General features: G+C 32.4%; 2 protein-coding genes across 2 annotated transcripts; one reads left to right on the top strand and one right to left on the bottom strand.

Annotated features, from left to right (window-relative positions):
• Positions 1-1,594: 1,594 nt before the first annotated feature.
• Positions 1,595-9,533, top strand: AMT2.3 (ammonium transporter AMT2.3). The gene is made up of 4 exons (XM_003516926.5): positions 1,595-2,397; positions 2,963-3,248; positions 4,342-4,445; positions 8,352-9,533. Exons 1-4 carry the CDS (start codon positions 1,756-1,758, stop codon positions 8,784-8,786), a joined length of 1,467 nt encoding a protein of 488 aa, XP_003516974.1. The 5' UTR covers positions 1,595-1,755; the 3' UTR covers positions 8,787-9,533.
• A 379-nt stretch (positions 9,534-9,912) lies between these two features.
• Positions 9,913-19,106, bottom strand: LOC100799120 (BAG and ubiquitin domain-containing protein). Its single transcript, NM_001255534.2, has 4 exons — positions 18,881-19,106; positions 15,952-16,208; positions 12,517-12,663; positions 9,913-10,367 (listed from the first exon to the last, which is right to left on the bottom strand). Exons 1-4 carry the CDS (start codon positions 19,038-19,040, stop codon positions 10,170-10,172), a joined length of 762 nt encoding a protein of 253 aa, NP_001242463.2. The 5' UTR covers positions 19,041-19,106; the 3' UTR covers positions 9,913-10,169.
• Positions 19,107-19,625: the final 519 nt, after the last annotated feature.

The following is a 19,625-nucleotide window of genomic DNA, read 5'->3' as shown; positions in this document are numbered from 1 at the left end:
GTATCTTTATAATAAAACCATAAAAATATTTCCACTTTTACTTAGACCCACCAATCAGAGCAACCTTCCCCGTTGAACTCTTGAAGTCTTTTATAATCGCCAGCACACTATTCTACAACCATGCCCATCATTTTTTTTTATACTTCTTTTTTGCAAATGGGGCACAACATCATTATCAGCTAAAATTCAAAGTTTTATTTATAATTTCCCCAACTTGTGAAAAATCAATGATAATTCACAGAAAGCTTCAAAAGATCCAAACTAAGTATCTTAACTAACTTCCAACAGCTTTTATGTTTGAATAGAGAGTGTTCAGTCTAATGTCAAATTAAAATTACTGACTTATCTTTTAAATTACTAAAATTAATTTGAAATCTGAGTTTCTCATAAAAAATATTTTTTTATATATACATTGATATGAAAATCAAATCCTCATTACATAATTAAGACATATAGTTATCTTTCAAACATAAGATCTCATATTCATAATTTTCAACTCCTATACATAGAAGACAGAAATAAAAGTTTACCAACCCACCAAAGCAAAAAGACACCTAGACATAAGGACTCACAAACTATAGTCTCATAAAAATAGGGCTGAACACTGTTTGAATGCTTAAGCAAAATCTAACTGAAACGAAATAAATCATGATATAAAAACAGTTTGATTAACTGATATATTTTTATAAAAGTGGATTTGTTCAATTTTTTGAAAACGGATCATTTTTTTTTATTGGATTTAGTTTAGTTCAATTTTTTTTATTTCATAATCATATATGATTCAACATTTTTAAAGAATCAAACCGAGCAAACCTGAACCACTTTTTTAAAAACAATTTCGTTAATCAAACAATTTTTATAAAATTGCTTGATTTTGTAGATCGATTTATTTTTTTATTTTTTATTTTTACACCCTTGCATAAAAAGATCATAGGCTTGTGAGTTCAAACTAATTTAGCACCAATACCGAAATTGGTCTTACCATGGCAAGAAGTTTCTTATGCATGGAGCCAAAGTCCATGGCTTCCTTCATAAATATTATTTTCATCTTTAAATATAAGTCTCTTAATTTATATTTTTTAAGAAAATTAATTAATTTAGTTCATAACACTAAATGAGAAAATGCATTTATCTTTTTAATTCATAGCATTTATTGTAAAGATATTTTTAAAAAGTCTTATGAAAAAAATAAACAAATTTAAAAAAATAATCTCATAAGAACAAAGGTAAATACAATTTAGTAAACTTTAATTATCCCACCTCTTCGCTCATTATGATGATAATGAAATTCTGCAAGAGTCAAGATGTATTTACCACTACTTACAATATATCTTTTAATTTTCCATCTATTTTTTTAGAAGACTTTCCATCTACTTATATTAATATTTAAAAATTTGGATTGGTTTTCTAAATAAAGAATTTCGACTAATTAACTTATGTAAAACTTATACATAAGTTAATTTTAATTTTAAACATATTTATTTTTTTATATTTTTCTCCATTAAATTCTTATAAAAAAAAATTCACTACTTTTCAACAAATCCATGTCTCAGATAAGATATCATATTCATACTTTTCAACTCCTAAAGACAAAGACCGGAAGACATGCAAGTGTATACCAACCATCAAAGCAAAAGATATCAAGACACAAAGATTCACAAACTCCAGTTTCATAAAATGATCATATATATACACTAGTGAGTCCAAAGCTTGATTACAAAACTAAGATCTTCCAATTAAGAACTTGTGCTACCCATGGCCACTCCCACAGCATACCAAGAACACCTCCCTGCATCCCCCCACTGGCTAAACAAAGGGGACAACGCATGGCAGCTGACAGCAGCCACTCTCGTAGGTCTCCAAAGCATGCCGGGTCTGGTGATCCTCTACGCCAGCATGGTGAAGAAGAAATGGGCCGTGAACTCTGCATTCATGGCCCTCTACGCCTTTGCAGCAGTCCTAATATGCTGGGTGCTCGTTTGTCACCGAATGGCCTTCGGTGACAAACTCCTTCCCTTCTGGGGGAAGGGCGCCCCAGCACTAGGCCAGAAGTTTTTAACACACCGCGCCAAAGTCCCCGAAAGCACGCACTATTATAACAATGGTACGGTCGAAAGCGCGACTTCGGAACCGTTGTTTGCCACGGCTTCTCTTGTGTATTTTCAATTCACGTTTGCGGCTATCACGCTTATCTTGTTGGCGGGATCGGTGCTAGGAAGAATGAACATCAAGGCTTGGATGGCTTTTGTGCCTCTTTGGCTGATTTTTTCGTACACTGTTGGGGCGTTTAGTCTTTGGGGTGGTGGCTTTCTCTACCATTGGGGGGTTATTGATTACTCTGGTGGATATGTTATTCATCTTTCCTCTGGAATTGCTGGTTTCACTGCTGCTTACTGGGTACACAACCATCCTTCACTCTGTTCACAATCATTTATTAAACTTAATTGTTAAAAAAAAAAAAAAAGAAGTTAGCAATGATGGTACAGAGATGTATTAAAATGCTGTTTTGTTGATTTGGTCAAGTGATATTTGGCATTATTGGTTGATTTGATTTTGCTGCGCTTGACATTATTGAAAATATTAATTTGGTACTTTTTAATACCAAGTTACTTGAGGAGAAACAATCTTACTTAAATTAAATAGTACTATTATGAGTTTTATACATTTCTTCATCTAAGTATTTAATCAACCGAATTTGAAATTGCATTTAACAAGTAAAATCAATTTAGCACTTCAAAATTTCATTTCATTAATTTTTGGCATCCCTAAAAAGTAAACTTGATTTCATGCTGAGAAAAAAAAAATTCTTTTCATAACTACTACTAGTAGTTTTTTTTACTATTAAAAACTAAAATATTCGATAGTGTCATCTTAAAGATATGAAAAGATGCTTAATTTATGTATATTTATGCATAAGACTGAGAATTTACTTGAAAAATCATAAAACTAAGGATGGTTTTAGGTTGGGCCAAGGTTGAAGAGTGACAGGGAGAGGTTCCCACCGAACAACGTATTGCTGATGCTTGCGGGTGCAGGGTTACTATGGATGGGGTGGTCAGGGTTCAATGGTGGAGCACCATATGCAGCCAACATTGACTCTTCCATTGCTGTGCTCAACACTAACATTTGTGCTGCCACTAGCCTCCTTGTATGGACTTCTCTTGATGTAATCTTCTTCGGCAAGCCTTCGGTGATTGGTGCTGTTCAGGGCATGATGACTGGACTCGTTTGCATCACCCCAGGAGCAGGTATTTATATGTGATTTCTTAACATCTGTTTCATCCTTATGAGTTGTAACAAAAGTTCATTATATTCATATGATGACAGTAATAACAAGATGAATAAAGAAAATTAAAACCTAGGGAATTTAAAAACAAGGAGTACTCTTTTCCAGCAAAAAAAAGAAGAGTATTAGTAATAATGTTACAGTACTCCTAAAATATTGTTTGTTATTAGTTAAAATTTATTAAAAGTTATAAAAACATCAATACAACTTATTAAATAAAATAAGATGTGAGATTTACAAAAATTTATAATTTCTTATAAATTGATATTAAGGTAATAACAAAAAATGTGTTAAAAAAGTGTGTATCTAATATTCTTTTTTCTAATTATTTAGCTTAAGAAAATATTTTTATTTTCATTGTTACCTTTACTTTAAAGTGTCACTTGTTTTGATTTTATACTTTGCTCTTTTTTTAAAAAAAACTTCAAAAATTGAAAAATGTTTTTATAATATTTTATTTTTTATTTTCTGCTTGTGCTAATTTAATTGCTATAAAAATTGGAAAAAATATAAATATAAATATAAAAAACATTTTCTTAAACTAAACAAGCCATAAATAATATTATCTAAGTTTTAAAAGTGAATATAGATAAAATTTGATCTTTATTTTATGCATATAAAAAAACTGATCATTTTTGGCATATGTCAGAATTTTATTTGTAACTAAAGTATATTTTTAGTTTACTTGAATGTAATTCCGTTTTATTGTAATCATTTAAAAATTACTAGTTTTTTATTTCGTAAATAATTTCTATTTAATAATTATGTGACTTACCAAAGCATATCATGTCGTGACATTTTTTTTCAACTAATTTTGATATGATATTAATAAATATATGTCATGACATAAATATGAACAAAGTACGAAAGTCTAAACATTGACATAATCAATATAAGATAAAAGATTTTGAATGATTAAAAAAATTAATGATAGATGGACTAAAATATTTGAAGCAGGTATATAATTACCATCACTTCTGATGTTTAGTTGTACCGTAGTTAATTGCCAGTTGTTGACAATTAATACAAAAGGGTGATGCGGATGCAAATTGCAGGGCTTGTGCAATCTTGGGCGGCTATAGTGATGGGAATTCTATCAGGGAGCATTCCATGGGTGACCATGATGATCCTCCACAAGAAGTCAAGCCTTCTACAGAAGGTATGGTTTTGTTTTCGTCAAAGCACCGTACTTTTCAACTTCCACTGTACACTTAACAAGACTCTTAATTTTTTTTCCATTTAGGAGAATACAAAACATTCAATTCATTTTAGGTGGATTGGAGTGGAAAGAAAAGATACGAAGAAAAAAGAAAAAAATAAAGAAAATAGTAAATCTGATAAATAATATAATGAAAACAAAAGAGAGATAAGAAGAAAATAAAATGAAAAGGGAAAAAAAGTGTTTAAACACTCAAAAGAAATTGACCCGTCAAGAGAGATAAAAAAAAAAAAAAAAAGATGATGATAGATAATAAAATATGATAAAAAGAGAGAGATAGAGAGAAAGTAGGAGTGTTAATAAGGTGTTGAAATATATATAAAAACTCAAGTGTAAAGTTAAGTTTCAACCCTTAATTAATATTTTATTTGATAATATAAAATATATTTGAATTTAATTTCTAGTGTTTACTCTTGTTATTTTCATAGTTGATATGTACAGACAATTTATGATCTATCAAATTACAATATAAAATCTGTTTATATGATATATATACATTATTTAATTACTCATTTATTTAAAACGACCTTAAAAAGTGTTTTGTAAAATTGGAAAAATTTATGAGTGGGTTAATTTTAAAAATAAAGATTACATGAATGGATAGATTTTGAAAATATTACGTGCTAGAGATAAGTTGCGTTATAAAATGTGATTTCTTTATAATAAATCATGTTTTAAAACATAACTTTAGAACATCACAATTTATATATATATATATATATATAGAGAGTAGTGTTTTATTATGAGAGGTGAGAGGATTAAATAATAATCTTTAGATCAAAATAGAAGGTTTAGAATTAATTGTTAATTAAACAAGATGAGAGAAAAATTATATGTGCACTTAATATTGACTCTCTCACGTGTAATATTTTTTTTTCGCTCATCTCATTTAGTTAGCAATTTGATCTAAGAACTATTATTTAATTCTCTCACCTCTCATAATAAAACACTCCTCTCATCTGGTATGTCTCTCATATATATATATATATATATATATATATATATATATATATATATATATATATATATATATATATATATATAATATGCTTGAAGCCACTTTAGTATTATATTTTAAAAAAAATCAAATAATTACTTTTGTCTTACATGTGTAATCCCTAACAAATGCGTTCTTGAAAGATAAAAATAAAAAATTTATTTTCCAAAAGTGTAAAAAGTACAGCAAATATATTTGACCGTTAACTCTCGTCTGTCACCAATAATAAAATAGCATATGTGACATAAAGGGACAAATTTGTCGTCACCAACTTGGCCATATCGAATTGCCAACATGGGGATATATTTGTTATATAATATTTTGTTGATTTTTCCACTCTGCTAACAAATGCATTCCTAAAAGATAAAAATATAAAATTTAGTCTCCGAAAGTGTAAAAAGTGTGATAAATATATTCAGGCGTTAATAGTAGATTGTGACTAATTATTATAATTTGGAAAAATTTATACTAATTACAACAAATTTTTATGACAAACTCATAAATTAAATTGAGTCTTAAAGAAAAAAGAATATTATTTTTATAAACTCGTAAATATCTTTTTTATACTCTCATGTTAGATGAAAGGTTTAAGTAAAAAAAAATACTTATTGTAAAATAATATAGTTAAATTAGATCCACGATTAATTTTTAGGAAAAATTACAATTGCAATAACATTTTTAGTTTGTAAAAAACACTCATCTCCTTGGAATGATTTTTTTTAAGATTATGATTTTTTAAATGACCAATCAATAAAAAATAATTGTGTATGATATAAAAAATTAATTTAAAAATCAACAAACTTTTATTATAATTTGTAATTTTGATGTCACTACATATACTAATAAATATTCATATTTTATTATGAAAAATTTATAAAAAAAATTAAATAAATAGTGTTTGATTAAACATAAACAATGATTTTCATATCGTTTTACAGTAACATTTCTTTTTTTTCCTTGTGTTGATAGCATTTATTCAAGAGTTAACAACCAAAAGATTGATTTTTTTTTTAGTTGAAAAAAAGTAAGAAGAATTCACCAAAACAATAAAAATTCACTTTTATTGATAATATTTTGTTGCAATTATTATAAAATTTTCAAAATTATAATAATCAGTCACATTCTACTATTAACGCTCAAATATATTTGTCTTGTATACTTTCGGAGATTAAATTTTGTACTTTCATATTTCAGGGACATATTTGTCAGTGAAATGGAAGACTAAAAGTAAAAAAAAAATTATATGACAAATATGTCCCTATGCTCACAATTAGAAATAGTCATATTTACCATCATTTCAGTGACAAATTCGTCTCTCTGTATCACGTAAGTTATTTTATTAACGGTGATGGATGCAAGTTAACGACCGGATATATTTGTCGCATTTTTTACACCTTCGGAGACTAAATTTTGTATTTTTATTTTTTAGGGATATATTTGTCAGCGAATTACACATTCAATGATAAAAATGACTATTTATCCTAAAGAAATTACTACATTCTAAAATCATATTTTAAGACACAACTTATCCATAGCCTATAATATTTTCAAAATCTATCCATTCTTGTAATTTAAATAAATAAATAACCCACTCCTATAAATTAGCTGCAAAATTGTGATATTCTTGTATCAGTTTAGGTTTGGGTCGTTTTTGCCAAGCTTGTTTCATTAACTCTCTTTCGATGATATATTCCTGTATAAGTTTAGGTCTGGGTTGCTTTTGCTTCGCTGGTTTCATTAATTCTCATCAATAATATTAGAAAGTTAGCTAAGAAATGGACAAATTCACATGTAATCTGTTGATTTACACACTTTCCCCCCGCGAAAAGGTAAGAGCTCGGTTGGATTTGATATAAAAGATAAACATAGAAGATCGATGAATATATTAATTCTTTATCTTCAATAAAACATCTTCAAATAGGTATTATTTTAACGCATGTTTGATTTCCAGTTGAAATTATTATGATACTCACTTCAATGCAGATTAAATGAATAAAAAAAATAAAAATAGAAATAAAAGTCCTGATTTTTTTGCAGAATGATTTTTGCCTCAAAAGTCAGATTTTCAAACATGTCCTTAATTATTTAATAATAATTTCCTTCCGTTTTCCATATTGGTCAGATGGCATTTTAGTCTCCAACGATATTATTAATCCAATGCAAGTTACATAATTAATCCTACGATATCGCTGTCATATCGTGAAATGAATTCTCAACCACACTTCTTAATCATATCTATTGCATCTCCATCAAACAAATTACATGAGTTGCTACATATAAAATTTTATAATTTTTTTACACTTCTCAAATATACATGACAGTTAACTCACTCATCTGTATTTTCTTATTTATTTATTTTAATTTCAATTTAATATATTTATATGTTATTTGTATAAATAATTAATACATATATAATGATTTTCAATTACCTATATTTCCACTTCAAAGAAAAAGCCTGAACCTTTTTAAATAAATATACAATAATTTTCATTAAATATTTTATAATACATGAAGAAATACTATGTAATAATAATTTAAATAAATAAAACAAATTTTACATCAATATTTTTGAAAATATACGAACACTTACAAAGTAACCTATTATTAAAATACAACCACTAAGTGCATGCATCAAGTCAAATAGACATATAATGGGAGGCCAAGATGATGGGTTCAACAATAATTACTAGGATAAAATCAAATACATATTATAATTTTGGGATCATACCTACTCAACTTCACAAAAATAGGATAATGCCCCATTTGAATATTCTGTTTTTACCGTATCACTAATAGTTACATTGAATTTATACTATGTTCTTACCATTTTGTGAATATACAATTCACAGGTAGATGATACCTTAGGAGTGTTCCACACACACGCTGTGGCTGGCCTATTGGGTGGCCTCCTCACAGGTCTCTTAGCAGAACCTCAGCTTTGTAGGCTCATATTGCCAGTGACCAACTCAAGGGGTGCCTTCTATGGTGGCAGTGGTGGCATTCAACTTTTTAAGCAATTAGTGGCAGCATGTTTTATAGCTGGATGGAACTTGGTCTCGACCACACTGATTCTTCTGACCATACAGTTGTTCATACCCTTGAGGATGCCAACCGAGCAGCTCGAGATCGGCGACGATGCCATCCACGGCGAAGAAGCATATGCTCTTTGGGGTGATGGTGAAAAATATGACCCAACCAGGCATGGATCCTCAAGAGTGGAAAAAACTTCAGCTTCGCCCCGTGTTAATGTAACTGGAGCAAGGGGTGTGACCATAGATTTATGATTCATGTAGATATAGCTCTCTATAGTAGGAGTGTTATGGGCAAAATATGAATGAATGCTCGTTCCTGTGTACGTTTGCTATTATAATAGGCAATGTAAATTGTACTGGCAATCAATTCACTCATGTCCAAAGCTGGGAGATGTAAGTGGATTGGATGGTCAAAGAAGGAAAGAGGGGGAAAAAAATCACGGATCCGATCTTCTTTGCTAACCAAAAATTAACATTTTAATAAATTAATATTTGCTGGAAAAAAAAAAAAAAAAACTCATACCCAAAGCTATTGACATTTGACTCTGGTATGACAGCGACTAGGGATTATTTTAGAAGGTAAAATATGTCAATCTGAGTGACTATAGAATCAGATGAAGTCCTGAACAAAGCTAAATGTGCATCATGCTACTTTTGGTTTGCTTTATAAACCTTATATACTTTGGTGATGGGGGTTTGAGTGGACGATGCAAACTGAAAGAAAATACAATTTATTACAACAAAAGCGTAGTTCCTCTGTTTGAGAGTTTGAAGCGTATTAACGCATTCTTGATTATTACAATTTATTAACCTTCTTTAACTATTGAATAATCTTTGATTATGGCTGTCTCTTTGTACCTGAGATTTTAAAAGTATTTATTGGTAATACTAATATCATCTTAAAGCGTAGTTCATTTGTGGGTTGATGGTCTTCTAGAACATTTTGATAATTTGGCATTATATCATTTGAGTATGCAACGTTTGCTAAGGATAGCAAACCTAAAGCTATTCAATTTTGTCTAAAATAAGATAAAGGCTTAAGTCAATAGAGATTAGGAAATATATTTCAAGCTTCACACCAATCATAAAGGCAGATCTGAAAGTCATTGGAACCACTATACCCACTATCACAATGTTCACAAGCAACTATAATTTAAAACCATGGTCCCATGTTCCCGTGGTTCAAAGGATACCGTAGTCACTGGTCAGTGAAACAAAGCTTATTAAATTGTTTTAGTCCTGCAGGTGGTTGATGTTTGAGGCAGTGCAGCTCATGCAGAACACGAAATAAAAAGTTTTTAAAATATTTAATTTAAAATGAACGCCTCCAATAAAAACATAAATTATGAACAACTTTGCAAACAGAAGACAAACCAAATGATCGGAAGATGCAATAATATATTCAAGTAACAAGAATACAATTTGGTTTACATATTTTGCCTAAAAATAAGTGCACGAGATAGATCAAACATATGCAACTTTACCTCAGCGGAGAGAACATTTCTGCAATTAAAATTTCAGCCTACCATATCACAAGGCAACATCGTTGTGCCAAGACCTCTAATATGATGAAGGGCCAGTAATATGATGTTGTACAACATTTATAACTTAGATGTTCCAAAAACGGTTTCCGAGCTAATCAAACCGCTCCCATTCTTGAGTTACTTTTGTGGAAGACGGGTTATCGGATGGAGCATCCAAGCTTTCCATTCCAGAGTCAAAGGTTTCCCATTGGGTTGTTACTTTGACAGCATTGCTACTGTTGCTAAAAGGGTTGGCGTTCCTTGCCTTTAGAGAATCTAATTTATCCACAAGGTTCTGCACACGATTCACCTATTCAATGGTGGAAAAGCTTGTGTCAGTCCGTCACAGCAATAATCCATATAATTGCATTTCCACAAGAAATGAGCATTTGTGTGTTATAATTTTAAGAAGCAGTTTGTGAACAGATGGTGCAATTTACTACACATTACTACCAAAATGGGAAGGACAGTATTTCCAACATTATACAAATACATTTCTTCACTCCAAGTAAAGAAAATGGCTAGGAAGAAGTTGATCAAGAAATTAACACTGTCAAATAACACATTTCAAGTTTCAACTTCCCGAGGCACATCACTACGACTTACTAGTGATACTCCAATCTAATGTCATATTAACATTTTATTTGATACTCCAATCTATATGTATTAAAAGGTCAAGAAACATCTAAAAATGAAAATCATGAAATATAAGTGAAAGAAAAATCAGTAGAATTTCATACATGATAATAGTTTCTCAAACAATAAATGAAACACTTTCCCAACAATGATTATCAACAAGATACATTGTTCCTATGCTTACATATATAGAGAAGGAAAACCTCACATGCACAGATACTAAGAAATCACACAAAAGGGAGAAAGAAATCTTTCATATGCAAACAATGTTGTGCCATTTTGTTGGACCAAGGTTTCTAACTTTGTCAATTCTTTGTAATGATAACAAACATATTGTCCTTAAAGACTGAGTTGCTTGATTCATACCAAAATTCTTAATGCCAGAATATTGTTGAATTTTAATATACGAATGTAATTGAAAGTCAAGATAATAAAAAATGCATAATGGACTCATGAAGTGATTTTAAGATTTCTAAAGTTTAATCAATGAAGAAGGCCTCATGTAAATCAAATGATTCAAAAAACAATCCTTAGATGAGAGCTATTGTTGAAGCCCAAAACTAACGAAGAATTACTCAAGAAGTTGGTTGACAAACAAATCCAAGATCAGATAATTAATGAAAACATTTATGTTCCAGAATCTTCTAAAAGAAATTAGTGAGGCCTAAGTTTGTTCTGCAAAATTTTAGAAGCAAAAGGGCCAGGACAGGATGGCTCGTTTAAGGACATTCACCATCTTGCTTGAGAACAAAACACCATTTCCAGATGGACCAGCTCTTATGTCACTTTGCCCAAAATTTCTTTAATGACACCATTCTTTAAGAGAAAACAGAAGAGAAAAGGAAGAAAAAACTGAACAAAAATTGGAACAAAACAAGAGTTATTTGTGCTTTTCTGGAGTATTCTCTTGTACTTAAGTCATACTTACATTGGCTTATCCACTCTATGTATAGAAAGATTTTTGCGAGGTTATCTTCTGTTCGTAAAACAGTAAAACTGCTATGTGGATGTTGTTGTTCTAGCTTGCAGAGTCTACTGTTGAAGAAAAATATTTGATACCAGCTTGGAGAGACAATGATTGAAGAAAAGTAACATTAATTAGCTTGGAGAGGCTAGATGAATCAAAGAATCTTAGGTATTGCTAGATGACCCTTACCTTTAAATTTCCATTTCTATTGCTGTTTGTGGTAGCTGTGATAAAAATCCACAAGTATTCTGGTTACTGAACTTCTATTGAGATCAAAAACAATCTTTCCAAAGTATTTCAGAGACAAATACCAGAGCTACAGCTCATCAGAGAATTCCTATTCTCTGCCCAACTCAATGAATAATAATCAACCTAGAAAATGCTTCACGCCATGCATCACCCCAGCCATATAACCTCAGTCACACAAACTCTGTCTCTCTGCCATGTCATTCAAATAACTACCCCAGCCCCCTTTCCATTTCTTGTTACCTATCAATTTGAACTACCAATTTATCAAGCTGACTAATGATTTATAAGCCACCTGGTCTCTGAGCAAAAGAGGCTTCTTTTGGACAAAGACTTGTTGCAACTCACTTTCTCAAGTCTTCTTTTATCAATACATTGTTTTCAATGAAAACTTATCTCAAGGAAGAACTTGAAGTGCTATGCATCTTGGTGGAAAAACACTTCACAAAATTCCAATCACTGCTTCACAATTTATATAGTAAAATTAAGGGACGTTGTTGGGCATGACTGACCAATACATAAGATTGCATGAAATAGAGTGGGAAAAGACAACAATAACAGACATATATTTCAAAATTCAACTTTGCAACTGTAATATCATAAATACTACCTCAGCTTTTCTCTGCAACTTTGCTTCACCTTCAGCCTCAATACCATCCAGTTTCAGCAATTGACTCATAAGCAGCTCTGTCAGCACAAGAAACTCTTTCTCGGATGCTTTGTTCCCCCCATTAATAGCTACTTCTATGGAAGTCACCTGAAAAATTAAAATAATTAATACATTCATTCTCTAACTGATATGATAACAGTGTTTTACTGTTGGGTGTCAAAGTAGACCACGCCTCATGTCTATTTATAACACGGAAAAAGGAATCAGTATTGATTATAAGATTAATCAATTGCTGATTAATTGGAAATAGAATAACTAATAATGAATACAATATCAGGAATAATATCTACACGTAATGTCACACTCCCTCAAGCTGGAGCATATATGTGATATGAACCAAGCTTGTCACAAATTTGATAAACCCGATAAAAAACGAAAGGCAATTCTAGTCATGTGGTTGCACCAAATAAACATGGCTTGATGGCAACCAATGAAGGTCCGTAGTGATGATGAGTACTGTTCACCCATAAATAAAGAGCAAATAGGTCCCTAAAAGCAGCATGTAGGTTTGAGCTTAACTCAATCCCAAAAGCTAACTCATAAAGTGAGAGTAGTCTCTCATTTATATATTTTATCTTGGTCTTTATCTCTACCCGATGTGAGTTTTTTCCAATACACCCACTCACGTCCAATACTGCTGGGCTTGGTGCGTGGGTGACCGGTATAATGGATCTAAAATAGACTTTAATACCATGCAAATTTCAGAAACACCTAGTCCTATAAATGATCTCCATTGACCTGATTCAGATATCATGCAAATTGAGTCTCATATTCACCAAGGCGGGTCTCCATGTGGTATTTCATCTTGTTAAGGTGGATATCCAAGTGATCTTTCAACTCGCTAATAGAATTATAAACCTCATCCCACTATAGCATGAAAATTAGGCATTGATGGGGGAGGCTGCCGCTGAGGAACATGCTGAGGCTCCTGCTGCCCATCACATAAAAATCAAGCCTTGATGGAGGAGGTTGTTGCTGATGAGGAAAATGCTGAAGATCCTACAGCTCATCTTCCTCTGCAGCTTGTCCTCAATCAAGACATAACGATCACCCTTGAGGCGAATAATGTCGTACGAGCACAAAGTCTCACTCTTAATGTATAGCATGCAAATGCAGTTATCAACATTGAGATAATCGTTGACACCATAGTGTTTCGACATTCAGGTGAAGAACGAGTTAAAAGAAATGCCCCCTTGGGTATTTTCTGATATTCTTCCCTATCTGATTGCAATGCTGGATGAACATGAATCTAGGGTTGCAATGATGGCCAGAAAACATGCACCACAACAAGAACAAATCCTTAAGGGTGACTGTAACTGTAGTTTTCGAGCGTCCGCGGATTGTCCCAAAAATCCACCTATGTGCTAGCCTCAGAGCTACATCTTTGATGTCAATGTCCTTTGAATACTTCAGTGCATTGGGGTTATACACCTCTAATCCCATAATTTCCTTCCAGAATGCCTGCTTATCAAAAGTAGAAGGTGGTGCCTTCAAACCCTCAATGCGGATAGACTCATGAGTCTTGAATCCCATGTAGATGTTGAAATATGTCAGTGTCATTCGATGGTTGTCCCTCATCAAATAAAAGCACACCATATCATCAACATCATCTTGCTTTGCTCTTGTCAAGAGTACATGCTACCATGAACTACAACATGAGATGTGAGTAGGCAAACTCATTAATAGCTGCTACGTGCTCCCAACCGATGGCCGAAATATAAGCGTAAACCCTTTCACGAATGTGATGACAATCAAGAGTCACATTGTCCAGGAGTAGGCTGGGCCAATGTTGGAAAGAGGTCAGCTCGTGACAATCCACATGTTTCTAAGGCTGGTTTGAAGTGAATGGGGGTAGATGGACTTGAGGGGCTGGTGGTGGCAACAGTGCTAGTAGCTCAATCTTAGGATGAGGCTGAGGTTCACACACGATAAGAAGCTTTAAAATGAAGTCACGTAGGCGGTGCAATTTTCGGTGTTGTTCGTCGACTCTTCATAGCTCGAATGGAAAAACACTGCAACTTCAACGATGATCTCAATGTTGATAACCGCATTTCCATGATTGTTATGTCTTGATTGAGGACAAGCTACATGAGGATGAGTCGCAGAAGCACCAAGAGGACGAGCAGCAAAAGCCCCAACATGTTCCTCATCAACAATAGCCTCTCCCATCAATGCTCAATTTTCATGTGGACGAGCAACAAGAGACTCAACATGTTCCTCGGCAGCAGTAGCCTCCCCCATTAATGCCTAATTTTCATGCTATGCAGGATGATTGTATTAAAAGGTTGAAAGAGCAGACGGATATCCACCGTAATGAGATCAAAGACCACATGGAGACCCGCCTTGGTGAATATGATACTCAATTTGCATGATATCTAAATCAAGTCCATGGAGATCATTTATAGGACTAGGTGCTTCTAAAATTTGCATGGTATCAGAATCTATCCTAGATCCATTAAACGGTGTGTATCAGACCACATGAAATACTCTTATTTATAATGAATGAAGTTTACAAAATAAGGAAACAAAATAATGAGTAATAATGGGCATAATCCCTATCTTATTATTTTATTACTCATTATTTTGTACATCAATAGATATAATATAATAAATCTGTTCAGCCTAAAAACCAAGAACTCCAGGTGTTGTGCTCTACTACATTCTCAATTATTTACTTTTCTTTTATTTGCATTGTAAAATAGACCATTGTTTTGCTATTTTGCAGTACAAAGTACATTCCATTTTGTCTTGTTCATTATAAATAAGAGTATTTCGGGTGGTCTAATACACACAACAGTAAATAATTCTTACATGGTATCAAAGCCTATCCTAATGATCTGTTGTTTGGCCTATCGTGTAGCAGACCACCATCCCACATCGACTAGTGATGAGGCCATAATAGTTTATATAAGTGGGGGACAATTCTTACCTTATAAGTCAGTTTTGTAAGGTTGAGTTAGACCCAAATGGTATCAGAGCAGGTTATTCTTGACAGAGGCATAACGAAACGACAACCTATGTCCACATTCTGGTGGACCTCTCTACTTTTCTTCCTATTTCCAACAACCTATTTCCACATTTTGGTGGACCTCTTTGTTTGTCGTCCTTCTTCCGCTGTCATTTTTCAGTTTTTCTAGTGACTTTTTCCTATCAATTTCACTGTATTTCCAATGACCTTTTCGGCCAACAATTTGCAAATCTGAACTGCCTTTCGCCCATTATTACTCTTGTTTTATTTCCTTATTTTGTAAACCTCATTCATTATAAATAAGAGTATTTTGTGTGCTCTGATATACACAATAGTAAATAATTCTTACAAATACGTTTCTACTTTCTAAAAAAAGTATAGTACTTATAATTCAAACACATGCTCACCCTATTTGAGAGCTTGTCCACCTCAGCTCTAACACCAGCAATAGCCTCAAAAGCTTTAGACATTACGTTTTGTTTTCTGGTTTCCTCAAGTTTCCTCTCTTTGCTAGCAGTGCCCTCCAAAAGCAAAAGCTTTGACTTATCCTTTACACCTTCAAGGTGCAAATGTAGGTTATCACCCTTTTCTATCCCTCTGAAGAAAAGTCGTTGCTCTACAGGCTCTAAACCAGTTTTATTGACAAGGAGTTTCTTAACATCCCCTGTCATTGAAAATCCAAAATAGATAAATACATATATCAACGAAAACAGAGTACATTCTATTCCTATAGTACTTACTATATGACACTATTAAAATAGGCACCAATTTCCTCAAGCATATTCCAGACAAAGAAATGATCAAAATCATAATGCAGGACAATTTTAATTTGATATTAAGTATGAAAAAAAGTAGGAAAAAAATGCTTTCCTTCCTTTCTTTTCCTTCAAAGAAGAGTCAATGCTCTTCAGGCACCAAACCAGTTTTTCACAAGCAATTCCTATTGGAGGAATGCGAGCTACTCTCTCTCTAGCACTCTTTTTAATGCTCTCTTTGATTGATTGAAATTTATTGAAAATCACTAATTTTGGTTGACCCCACATCTAAATCAGGAGAAAAAATCATTAAATGATGAGTGGGACCCACCAAAGTTGGTGATTTTTAACAAATTTCAGTCAATCACAAAGAGTGTTGGAAAGAGAATGTTATAGAGCATGTCACTAACATTTCTCTTCCTAACAACCCTGTTAGGAAAACACATGTACCATTGAAAGAATATGTTCAACCACAGGGGAAAGGACTGTGATAAGTATGATGTGGGTCCACACAGCTCACATGACAGGTAGAATAGAAGGGCAGACTCAGTTACTTGGGGGCAATAAAAAAGACAGGGTGGAGAGGAGAGCCAAGCAAGAACTGAGTGCAGGATAAGATCGGATTATAGGTCTCTTGAATGACCTGAGTTATCATTTCTTCTCTTACATATTGAGAGCTTCCATTATCTTTCTATTTGTTACGGGAGAATCTATTTCTGTAAATTTGTTGCAGTGTTTCCTCTCCATTATCCTTTTTCTAATTGGGCAAAGCTCCTATAAAGTGAGTATGTCTCTTAAATGTCCAAGTAAGGGCAAGTCCATCTTGATTTAATTTTAAGTACAATGTGATCTTAACCCACTAAACTTCAAGGGTAAATACATCCTTATTTGCTCTTCGGAGATAAGTTTTTCAACTGGAAATTATTCACACTCTCCTGTATTCAAAATCTGGGTTTCTATCAATATTCTGTAGTATTATATGTCATTTCTAAGTCAACCATCAACTTCCTTGAACATATTCTAGAAGACGAAATAAGCAATATTGTGATGCAGGATAAGGCTCCAAACAGAATGAAAATTGTACAAAAGAAAGACAGGCTAGACATAGAAATGAGAAAATCCACTCCCCGGAGAATAACTATAATCTGCAAAAAAATTTGGAATTATGTTTTTCATCCAAATAACACAGGAAATATAAATAGTAATGACCATAATCACAACACTTTTAGTTAACTTTGAACAAGTGTCAAATGGAAGCTAACAAGCAAATTAATTTGCATCATGTTCACCGAAGAAACGAAATTAAAAATTTATGCAAAATTGCAATTAAAGTTCAGGAATGAATTTGGAACCAAAGGAAAACTACAAGATTTTAAAATAGTTTACCCAGAAGTAAATCATCCAATAGTCTGCTGACTCTGTTACTGAGAAACTAGAATTACATGCATGAGTGTGCCTAAAACTTGTTCATGGCATATGATAACCATTCCCAATAATAAAGTTTTCAATTTTAACTGACACTTGTTATAACTTACAAGGAATGACTTTAATCCACCTATTTCTAAAAAACCAAAATCACAGCACCATAACAACAGAAGCAAGTGGATTTTGAATCTTCTGGTAGTGAATTTTCATTCTTTCTTAAGAAGCTATAACAATCCTGTAGTATTCCTTGGTTAGAACTTAGAATATTCATTTCAGCATCATAATTCTCACCAGTTACTTGCACTTACCCAAAGCTAATAACGTTACAAATACAGAGCTTACTATTCACAATCAAGATTCCTATGCAGAATAATAATTCTTTAAAAAAAAATAGATTACAACCAATGTAACTATATCATAGAACATTTTCCATGTAAAATTAGAAAATAGTTACATGAAATGACTACATATTCTCACTACCTTCAACTAACTATGCGAAAAAACTCCACTTTTTCAGTAACAAAATTCAATCTTTTCCTTTCAAAAAGTTCAAGAGTTTATTAATTGGGTAAAGCGCCATTTAGTATCTGAAAGTGTAAAGCACTCTCATATTAGTTCCTAAAAGTAAGAAAAATCAAAATAAGTCCCATTTCACTTTAGTCCCTAAACTTAACTAGTAATTGTCACTGTAGTCCTTAAAATTATATGTTACGATAATATTACTAATTAAATCACAAACTTTTTGTATTTTTTTTTTAACTAAAGTGACAACGCCTCATACTTTTCAGCACCAAATTTACTATTTACCCTTGTTAATTAGGATCTTGAACATTCCCATACATTTATCAATAAAAGATTAAAAGTTCCCTAAACTCCACCAATGTCTCTTTAACACGTGTCACTTGAAGATCAAACCCTATTCCAGAAATTCCTAATTGTTTTCCCTTGACGCACAATTTTTTTTTAATCTGTTGAACAAGCAATTCCAGAATATCTCCAAACCGAGAGTGAAAGACTAATCCCTCAAATTTCTGAGAACGCACACCAAACTCATCATATTCAAGTCCAATAAAAAAACCAACAATACAAATTATTAAATTCGATAATACATAATAATATCAAAGAGGTATCACGGATTGAAAGAGAGAAACCTAACCAAAAGTTGATTGGGCCGGGAGGTGGAACTCGTGTTGAGAGGATCCGTGCATAACATTGATCTTGATCGTGGGCCGGGGCCCACTATCACCACCACTGTCGCTCTCGGCGGGCCTCGTCTCCGGTGGGATTTTGCCGGCGGAGTCTGTGGCGTTACTCATCTAAAGGGGAGAAGAAAAAGAAAAATTTGCGATGTAGTGCGGGCACTGGACTGAACTTGACCAGAGGCACAGGTTATTGTTGATTGAGGTAGTTGATATCGAGGGTTAAGAAGACACGAGAGTTCTAACGCTGGCTTCATAGACGTTGATTTGTCCATGTCATTCACTTTTCTGTCTTTTAATATCATATTAGATTAGATTAGATTAAGATTAGAATTAGATATTAGCTACAATGAAATATTTCTTTGACTTATAAAAACAAGCAGCAGTCAAAAAAGAAAAAACAATTGATCATTTTAAATTTTGGTATTTTAAATTTAGATTTATTTTTTAGTTCTTGAATTTCGAAGATTACTCTTTTTAGTCCTTTTACTGCGTGTATCAAACAAAAAAATGATAAATTTGTAATTTGTGATTACTTTTAACTACCAAAATTTAATTTTTAATTTAAATATTAAAATATAATTTCTAGAAAATATAAAACCTTCACATATTATAGAAAAAAAACATCAACATTCACAAATACAGATCAAGATCATCATAAAATTGTAGAAGGGCAATATATGTTTCCAATTAAGCAAAAGT

This window comes from Glycine max, chromosome 1 (genome assembly GCF_000004515.6).
Source record: "Glycine max cultivar Williams 82 chromosome 1, Glycine_max_v4.0, whole genome shotgun sequence".
Taxonomy (NCBI): domain Eukaryota; kingdom Viridiplantae; phylum Streptophyta; class Magnoliopsida; order Fabales; family Fabaceae; genus Glycine; species Glycine max.
Note: the sequence above shows the minus strand (reverse complement) of the source record. Positions and strands in the feature narration are given on the sequence as shown.

Bases quoted from the DNA above. Each gene is read 5' to 3' on its own strand.
- AMT2.3 (XM_003516926.5), top strand. From the start codon at position 1,756: ATGGCCACTCCCACAGCATACCAAGAACACCTCCCTGCATCCCCCCAC. The intron at 3,249-4,341 runs GTATTTATATGT...TGCAAATTGCAG, and splicing joins TTGCATCACCCCAGGAGCAG to GGCTTGTGCAATCTTGGGCG. The intron at 4,446-8,351 runs GTATGGTTTTGT...TACAATTCACAG, and splicing joins AGTCAAGCCTTCTACAGAAG to GTAGATGATACCTTAGGAGT.
- LOC100799120 (NM_001255534.2), bottom strand. From the start codon at position 19,040: ATGAGTAACGCCACAGACTCCGCCGGCAAAATCCCACCGGAGACGAGG. The intron at 16,209-18,880 runs GTTAGGTTTCTC...TTTCAATGACAG, and splicing joins CCCGGCCCAATCAACTTTTG to GGGATGTTAAGAAACTCCTT. The intron at 10,368-12,516 runs GTAGTATTTATG...ACCATTGAATAG, and splicing joins AGTTGCAGAGAAAAGCTGAG to GTGAATCGTGTGCAGAACCT.